Source organism: Lissotriton helveticus, chromosome 6 (assembly GCF_964261635.1).
Source record: "Lissotriton helveticus chromosome 6, aLisHel1.1, whole genome shotgun sequence".
NCBI lineage: Eukaryota > Metazoa > Chordata > Amphibia > Caudata > Salamandridae > Lissotriton > Lissotriton helveticus.
In genome coordinates this window covers 1,588,904,953-1,588,914,627 of record NC_136067.1, presented here as the reverse complement: position 1 = coordinate 1,588,914,627, position 9,675 = coordinate 1,588,904,953, and the positions used below count along the sequence as shown (strand labels likewise).

Genomic DNA, 9,675 nt, shown 5'->3' with positions numbered 1-9,675 from the left:
GTGATACCTTCACTTCAACTCTGGCCTTAAATTTGACAGCTCCGGCCAGGAATCCTGGCCTTAAAAAGTGATGGGTCTAGTCTTAATTATGACAGGCCTAGTCTTAAACTCCTGGCCGGAAATTTGACAGCTCTGGCTGGAAACCCTGGCCTTAAATTTAACAGGGCCTGGGCGCAGGCTGTTGGCCTTGAACAGGCCTGGCCTTAAAAGGGGGGTGACATGTGGGGATATTCCCAAGAAGTAACAGGCTGCAAAACATGTGGTAATTGTGTACATGTTTTAAAAGTGCATATGAAAGTGCGTGCAGGCTGGAAATGTCTGTGCATGTTTAAAACTGGGTGTTGCAGACAGCTGCAGGCTGAACAGCTGCTGAACAGGCCTGAGTCCCCAACCCTGTGTGTTGGGAGATGTTTTTTTATGTTTGAAAAAAAAAAAGGGGAGCTTTTAAATTGTAGCTGTTGGGAAACCCATAGTGTGTTTTAAAAAGCACAAGCCATGTTCAGCCACCCTGAGCTTTGAGATGTTGAAAAAGACAGATGTCATGGCAAGGTTTCCCCATGAGAACCTGAAATAGGATGCTAAGTGCTCGGCCGTAATTCACACACCTCCAAAGCCCCAGGGTCGAAACTGGACATGCTGGCCGGATTTGTGACAGTTTAGGCCAGGACTTGATGACTCTGGCTGGAAAGATGACATGTGATGGGTTTAGTGATGGGCCAAAGGTCGGTTCCAGGGGGTCTCTACTTCCCAAGATAAGCCATTTTAAAATATGGCCCCAAGCACCCTACTCTTCCCCAAGATAAGCCATGAATGTAAGTAACAGATGTATACAGCGTAAACTGTGCAAGGTGAAAAAGACAGATGTCATGGCAAGTCTTCCCATGAGAACCTGAAGCAGAAGGCTAAGTGCTCTGACGTAATTCACACACCTCCAAAGCCCCAGGGTCGAAACTGGACATGCTGGCCGGAATTGTGACAGTTTAGGCCAGGACTTGATGACTCTGGCTGGAAAGATGACATGTGATGGGTTTAGTGATGGGGCAAAGGTCGGTTCCCGGGGGTCTCTCTTCCCCAAGATAAGCCATGAATGTAAGTAACAGATGTATACAGCGTAAACTGTGCAAGCATAGAAAAAAAGTTCCCATCCAAAGACCCCAAGACATTGTTCTAAACCCCCTCAAGTCATAAGGGGTGTGGGGGCTTCTAATTAGCATGCATGGACAGGTATAAAAAGGCCCCTCATGGAACACTGTCAAACACCCATTCAAAAAACTTCTGGGAGCGACTGCTGTGGATTGCTTTTTTTTTTTGTTGCACTTTGAGTATTTCTTCACCAACAAGCCCTTCAACACCCTTGGGGAGCAAGTGGACTGTCTTGGAGTCACAGCGCCAACCCTTGGAACTTAAAGGCAAGAATGGACCCGAGCAACTTTTCCCAGATTGACGCCGCCTGTGAACATGTAGAGAAGGTAAATAAAGCATGGGCGCAAGGATGTATGTTTATGTGGTGTTAAAAGTATACAAAACTGTAGTTTTGAAAATGCTAAAGAGTACTTTGTAAACTGTTAATGTTTAAGGCGATGTGTTGTGTTTAATGTGAATAAAGGTGCCAATGAAGTTTTTTACAAGACGTGAAATGTAAATGTATTTAAAATGAATAAAGGCTGTGTTGAAGGTTTGAGTTTAAAGCTATGTGTGTAGACAATTAATGTTAATAGGGGTGGTGTTGTGGGGGATGGCGCAGAGTTTGCAGGCGTTTTTTTATTTAAGGGCATAATGTTGTAGGTCTTAGGAGGGTACATGCAGAGGGGAAACGTGCATTTTACAGTTCATAGAAACATTTAACTACACTGTAACGGTACCATAGGGGCTTTAAATAATATACATGGCATATAATTAAAAATAAATAATGCCTTGTTGCACTCACCAAACCGCTGTAGAGAGTTGGAGGGGTCCAGGGGGGCTCCGGGGGTCCTTGCTGCTCCTTGGTGGGGTCCTGAGGGCCTTGTATTTAAAAAATAAATAAACCCGGGGGCCAGTTGTCGAGGGGGGGCTCCTGGTGGGTCGCCATAGTCCTTTGGGGTGTTATGGGGCTGTCTCTGTGTGTCCTGGGGGTCTCTGGGTCCCTAGTGCAGCGTTATTTTTAAAACAATGCCCCAGAGTCCGCTTCACCATGGCGCTGCTCGGGGTGCCGGTCTCCCGGTGTCCCAGGGCCTCCGTGGCCGTTCTTATTTAAAATAAAATGCCCCGAGCCCGCTTCACCATGGCGCTGCTCGGGGGGGGCTCTAGGGGGTGGGCTCCGGGCGCCCGGTGGGGCTCCGGGAGCCCGTGTGCATAATTGGGCCGTTTTTTAAAATATATCCCCGAGCCCCTTGCATCGGGGCGCTGCTCGGGGGACTCTGGGGGGCGGACTCCGGTGTCCTTGGTGCTGTGAGGGGTCCTGTGGGCATTTTCCCACGGCCCCACGTGGATCCAGCAGCGGCAGCATGGCGGCGTGAGCTTCTCCGGGGCTGCAGGGTTAGGGCCGCCCCCACCAGTGATGAGCTGGTGACATCACTGAAGGGGCGGGCCAAGCCTGCAGGCCCGGTGTGTGTTTTTTTATTTTATTTATTGAGAGATAGCGCGAACACGAAGGTGTTAGAGCGCTTCACAATAGGAACAGAACTGCTACATGAGAACATTACAAGTGAGCAAAATACAAAGGCAAACTTTACATTAAATGAAGCAAAATTACAATTGTGCGCCAACAGAGTATAAGAGGTAGTAAACGGTGCATTACAAAAGTGACAATCGTGAGTCAACAAAATACAAGAGGTAGCAAACGATGCATTGCAGGCGGAAAAAGTGACGTGTGCAGGTTACAAAAAGCGTACAAAATAAAATATAGAGGTATAATACTGCAATATATGTGAGACTGAGAGTTAGCATTGGAATGTGTCAAAGCGCTTTACACAAGAGCCTTATGTAAAACATAAGGTCTAAGAATTACAGGTGTTACATAAAAGATACAAACAGAAAAAAATACTGGTTGTTAGCGCAAATTACAAGAGCAGGCGATAAGTTACATGGACAAAAAAATTCAATGGTGAGCAAACAAAATACAGGCGTTATCAAACGGGGCATTACATGAGGAAAAAAAGTGCAATGTGTGCAGGTTACAGGTAGAGGTATAATACTGCAATACGTGGTAGACAATGTGGCGTAATCAAGAGGGGCGCAAGCAGGGTGTTACAAGAGAAAAGAGGCGTGTACATGTTACAAAAGAGTGCCCAGCACTTAGGCGCAATGGTCGCAAGGTAGGATGTTGGTGGTACATTAAGTCATGTACCCAGAATTACAGGATATGGCGTAGGGTGCTTCTATTTATTTTAAAATGTTTGCTAACGCTATCCCCAAGGGTGCATAACTATTACAATACATGCTTTGCCGCTGTAAGCGTTTACTAAAACCGTTTTTATTTCTTTTTTTAATTTAATGTTTAATACAGATGCAAGACCCTGCAAATGCAACCGTCACCAATGTGCCCCCGGCGCTGGACCCAGCTGTAATAACTAGCAACGCTGGTCACCTGTCGACCCCACAGCCAGGTATATATATATATATATATATATATATATTTAGAGTTATGTAGTTCTACGTAGTTTTGTACACCAGTCTCTCAGAAGTTCTCTTTTTCTAATGGGCTCTCATGTATGTATGCTTTTACAGCTTATGACCCTGACCTACAACAAGCTTTTGACGAGCTTATGGAGTACATCGAGGCTCAAGACGCTCTGAACAGTGTGCAAAACACTTCAGTTCCTACATGTAATTAAAAAGCCCCTGTTATTTTAAACTGTCTAAGACGCTGGGGAGTTGGAGGGGTAGGCCACAGTCCTGACCCTGATGGTGTATAGTGGGACTCCTCAGAAATATGACTAAGGCGGGGTATTATTTTTTCTTTACAGGCACCCCCACGTTATGCCCGAACGGCGTCGAGGTACAAGAGGCATCGCGAGAATCAAAAGAAAGCCCTTTGAAGAGGAAAGCTTTACCTTCTAAAGTGGGACCACCGTCAAAGAAAGGAGTTGCAAAAAGACCTCTATCAGGTGTGTTTGTTACAAAGGGTGTGAAAAGTACTATCGGTGTTACAGACTCTCAAGCAGAAGGGTACAACGACTTGTAGCAAGGCCTATATAAAAAGGCGGCGGTGTAGAACTTAGGATTGTGTGTGTGTGTGTTCTTTTTATACTTTCTCTAACATATATATTTTTTCTGTTTATATTTTAGAAGCGGCTCAGAAACATGCTGCTGAAGAGAGGTCGGCGCAGCCCTTAAGGGACATAACAGCAACCGTCCAGAACAACAGAAGCGCTACAAAAGGTGTGAGTAGGCGTGTACGCCACGAAAAAGTCTCCGCGCACTACACACCAAACATGATGAACAATCCTCTACACCAATCTATTCTGCACAGGGGTGGAGTCAGCACTGGCGGAGTCTTGACAAACACAGATAACACAGGGCAGGGTCTGTGTAAAACAGCTACAGTGGGTCTGGGCCCTCTCAGCGTATCAAAAGGGAAAGGTGTCTCAATCACTGCCGCCCTTAAGAAGAAACATAAGGACTCAGAGAACCTTCCCAACCCTTTAAAACGTGTGAAGTCCTCCAAGGTATTCACAGAGCCCCAAGCAGAACCCTTAAACTTAAAGAAGACGGCTCCGATGCTCCCAGAGGTCCAGGCAAAGCCCTTAAGCCCCGAGAAGAAGAAACCTAGGACCCCTGAACCCCATGATAGCCCCTTAGACCTATCTGTAAAAAAGACTGTTAAACCTTTGAATGAGGCCTATACACCCGTGAGCCCCAAGGAGGCGGTAGTTGTAGCTGTGGATGTAGAAGAGATGGCGCCGCCACAGCCCCCTAAAACATCGCGCCTCTCAAGAAAACATCTGAAGCTGAAACCGGGGGTCCCTAAGCTACAGATAGCAGCGTCCCTCAGCAACCATAATGCAACGCTGGATCCATCCAGCATCCTGAAACCCCAGACAGTACCAAATAAAATAACTGTACATGTAGAGGTACACGCCCCTGAGCAGCCCCCAAAGCCGGTTGTAAGTGTTCAGGCACAGCCTAGGGTCTCAACGGGTAATAACACGCAACCCCTAGAAGGGCCTTCTATCGTGAACACCCCAGCTCTTGAGCTGATTAGGGGGGTGGTAGACAGCCTAGGTAGAACCCCTGAAGCGGTGTCCCAGGGGTCTTTGAGCACAGCGGGTTTACAGAACCCAGCTAACAGGTCAGCACACCCTGACACAGGCATTTCAGCTAGGACCCCTGATTATAACGACAGCTCCTCACAATCCTCATACCCATTGTCCCCTAGTACCCCTCCGGGGGCATACGACCCCACCAGCCCTGCTGCCAGCCCCGCGCCCAGCCCCGCGTCCAGCCCAGCTGCCAGCCCCGTGTACAGTCCCGTGTCCAGTCCCGCGTCCAGCCCACCGGCCAGCCCCGTGTACAGGCCTGTGTCCAGCCCCGCTGCCAGCCACGTGTACAGTCCCGGGTCCAGCCCCGCGGCCGTCGTAAGCCCCACACAGCCCTCAGCAATAAGTGTGGATGACAAGACCACGGGGGCCCAGGGGGTACAGCCGCTTTTTCCATACAAAGTTTGCAATGTTCCATTCCTGTCCGCACCAGGGCGTTCGCCGGGGGGTCCTATTTCTAGAACACTATCGGAACAGGCTTTACAGAATGGTGCTAAGGCTGTTAGCAGTATAGATGGTCCTAAGACGTTGCAGCCATTTATAATGCCTCGCAAGGTGGGGCCCTCTAAGCAGGCGCAAGAGGGGTCTGTAAACACATATGAGGTATTTGAGGGTCATGTAAAAGAGATGCAGATGGCTGTTCGAAAACTAAAACGCCAGGCGCTCGCCGCAAACCTAAAATGGGTGGTGGGGGTGAACAAGCCCCTGTACACAAGTATGGCCCATCAGAAGATCGTGGAAAGGGTTGGGGTGTGTAAAAAAGTGATCATCCAGGAGTGTCAGGCGGCTGTGGCAGACATACATGCTATACGGGCGTGACTATGGCAACACCGGCCCCTAAAGACCCCCACAGCCAGTGGTGCTCATAAGAGGCCCCCAAAATATACCCGTAAGGTCCAGAGGTTAGTGACAAAGTCTGCACGCTTCTTAAGACTGCTCAAGCAGCGTACATCTGATGCCTCACAACCCTTCAAACAAGAAACATCTGTTTCCCTCGACCCCTTCAAACAAGGGCCCATAGTTTCAAGAACAGCTCCTGAAACATATAAACCAACACTTTACCGCCGACAATACATAGGTGCAGGGTCAAACATACCGAGGGTCGGCCATTTGAAGGGGGTAGGGGGGCGGACTTTAAAACTCCAAACACAGCAACATTCAGAAGGACCTAGGGGTGGAACTGTAGCAGCGGCCTCCATGAACAAGGCGTACAATGACACCAACCAACCTGTTCAGATAGGCTGGGGCATGGTATCTCGAAAAGCCTGGGGTCGTAAAAGAAAAAAAAAGTGGCTTAATAGTACAAAGCAACGCAGGCGCTTAATAAATAAGCTGAAGAAGGCTAGAATATGCGCTACCCGCAGGTTTACAAGGACTCCTGAGACAGGTCCCACCAGGACCCCCCAAAATGACACAACAGAGAACACCTCCGCAATTCACACTCCTACTGCTGAGGGCCCAGAGCCCTTGTGTTTAGAGAGTGTTAGAAGTTACACTCGCAATGTAGAGAGGTTTAGGGCCGTAGAACACTATGAGGAGTTTAGATTTATTAACATCCATCAAATAACATCATCCGATCAGGGTGTTCTGGCTATACATCAGGCTGTGCAGGAGCTCATAGAAAGGTTGTTACACAATGTGGGGCCTAATGACTTTTTCCAACTCCGCTTCCAGGGGCAGGGTTTTGACACTCCGTTGTTCACCAGGCGGAAGGCCCGAGATGTTTTTGACGCTGTGCAATTTTTAGAAAACCTCTCAAGGCTTTTACAGAGTAAGGCAGAACTAGTCGCCTATGGCACTTTTAGAGTCATAGCCCTCATTGTACGGGGGCGTGAGGGTGGTGTTTCCAGACCTTTAAAGAGCATACTCTACAGTCAAATAATTGGTAAGAAACAGAGGTGGCTGCTCAACTTTAACAGCCCCTCTGCCAACACATGTCTGGCGGCCAGCATCGTGGGGCTGCTGATGGCTCGCAAGACCCCTGACGCTGTCATCATGTCTAGAGCTGCTGAAGCCCATGAGGTTCTTGAAATACCTCCTGACCGAATGGTCGGCTTTGGCGATATAGGTCTTTTTGAGAACTATTTCGCCGTGACGGTGAAAGTTCTTCATCACAACGGTTCCTGGAAGTACTTTACAACAGGGGGCCCTGTGAGAAACAAGACCGTATATGTCCTCCACGCCGAAAATCATTTTTACGGCATCTTGAACCTTAAAGGTTTTTTGGGTGTCAGGAATGTGTGCGCCCACTGTGACCATATATACAGCAATAAAACATACCACCAATGTGAAATGCATTGCAAGATGTGTCAGAGGGACGGCTGTATAGAAGACGCTACCCTGAAGGTGAGGTGCGGCACATGTAGGATGTTTTGTCGCTCGCAAAACTGCTTGAGCATACACGAGAAATCTTTCACATGCGTCCCTAAAAAGGACTGCAGTGAGTGTGGGCGGTATGTGGCAACGGATCACAAGTGCAAAGGCATGATATGTCCCCGTTGTCATGTGTCTTACGAGGCAGGCACCAGCCATCAGTGTTATATGGTTAAAGGTCTACCTCAGACCAAGACCGAGGACTATATAGTGTTTGATATAGAGTGCACACAAGAGACGGGGGTACACCAACCTAACTATATTTACGCCCACCATCTAACTTCCGACGACAGCTGGGAGTTTGAGGGACGAACGTGCGTTGGTGATTTCCTGAGCACTTTCATTCAAGCCAAATTCCAAGGATATACCATGCTCGCCCACAACTCGAAAGCCTATGACTCCTTCTTTATTCTACGAGACATGATTCGTGAAAAGATACCGGTGGAACTCATAACACAGGGGTCTAAACTGATGTTGATGACGGTATGCCCTTTAAAAATACGCTTCATGGACACCCTGAATTTCCTACCCATGAAATTGAGCAAGCTGCCAAAGGCCTTTGGGTTCCCTGGGTGTAAAGGTTATTTTCCACACTTTTTTAACACCTGGGCTAATCAGAATTATGTGGGACCCATGCCTCCTACCGACAGCTACGGGGTGGAATACATGATGCCTGATGAGAAAGTGAGCTTTCTACAATGGTACTCTGAAAACCGTGAAAAGGCGTTTCACTTTCAAACAGAGTTGAAAGCTTATTGTCAGGCTGATGTAATGATCCTGCGGCAAGCTTGTAACATCTTCAGAGATGCTGTGGTGTCTATGACTAAAGAAGTAACGGTGTTGAAATCCAAAACCCCTGAAACGCGGCATGCGGTCGAATACATAGACCCATTTCAAAACGTCACTCTGGCATCCATGTGTATGTCCATCTACAAACACATGTTTTTAAGGCCCGAAACTATAGCTCTAGTACCGCCAGACCTCTATAACGGTAAACAGAAACGTTATTCAACCCCCTCTATCCAGTGGCTCATGCACGTCTCTGAGAAGGAAGACATACAAATTCAACATGCCTTACAGGGTGGTGAATACCGCCTGGGGCCCTATTACCTGGACGGGTTCTCTGTAATTAACGGTGTGCCGACGGCCTTTGAATTCAACGGTTGTTTTTACCACGGATGCCCCAAGTGTTACAAGCCCCACGAGTATAACAAAATGCTGGGGTCCAAATTTGAACACTTATACAGACGTACTCTGACAAAGGCACAGTATGTTGAAAACCAGGGCTTTGCTATGCGAGTTCTTTGGGAGCACGAGTGGTTAGACATGTTAAAAACCGACACAGACCTCTGCTCTTTTCTTAAGAACCGTGATTTACCCACACCTCTGGAACCCCGCGATGCCTTATTTGGGGGGCGCACAAATGCCATACAACTGTACAAGGCCGCTGGTGAGGGTGAGAAAATGCACTACTATGATTTCACCAGTCTGTACCCTTTTGTGAACAAGATGAAGTTGTACCCGCTGGGTCATCCCACCATCATCTATAGAGATTTTAAGCCCCTATCCGAATACTTTGGGCTTATCAAATGTGAAATCTATCCTCCTAAGCAGCTTTACTTCCCGGTGTTACCATGCAGAGTCGATGGCAAGCTGATGTTCCCCCTCTGTCGAACATGTGCGATGCTTAAAGAAGTTGACGGTTGCAGACACACCGATGAACAAAGGATGCTCACAGGGACCTGGTGTAGCATCGAGGTACAAGCTGCCTTAGAGAAAGGGTACAGGCTAGGTAGAGTGCACGAAGTGTGGCATTTTAAGAGCACTACAACACAACTCTTTGCCCCCTACATTAATTTGTTTCTCAGAGACAAACAGGAGGCCTCAGGGTATCCTGAATGGTGTACTAGTCAGGATGCAAAACAGAAATACATCGACGACTACTACGCTCACGAGGGTATCCGTTTACGCCCCCAGCTGATAGAGGTCAATCCTGCACGCCGCCAGTTAGCCAAACTCTGTCTCAACTCCTTATGGGGAAAATTTGCACAGCGCACAAACC

The 9,675-nt window shown here is 48.0% G+C and overlaps 1 protein-coding gene across 1 annotated transcript; it reads left to right on the top strand.

Annotated features, from left to right (window-relative positions):
* The first annotated feature begins 816 nt into the window (after window positions 1-816).
* LOC144762797 (uncharacterized) lies at window positions 817-6,059 on the top strand. The gene is made up of 5 exons (XM_078648067.1): window positions 817-1,469; window positions 3,488-3,587; window positions 3,709-3,807; window positions 3,948-4,088; window positions 4,270-6,059. The coding sequence occupies exons 1-5, from the start codon at window positions 1,416-1,418 to the stop codon at window positions 6,057-6,059; spliced, it is 2,184 nt and encodes a 727-aa protein (XP_078504193.1). The 5' UTR covers window positions 817-1,415.
* Window positions 6,060-9,675: the final 3,616 nt, after the last annotated feature.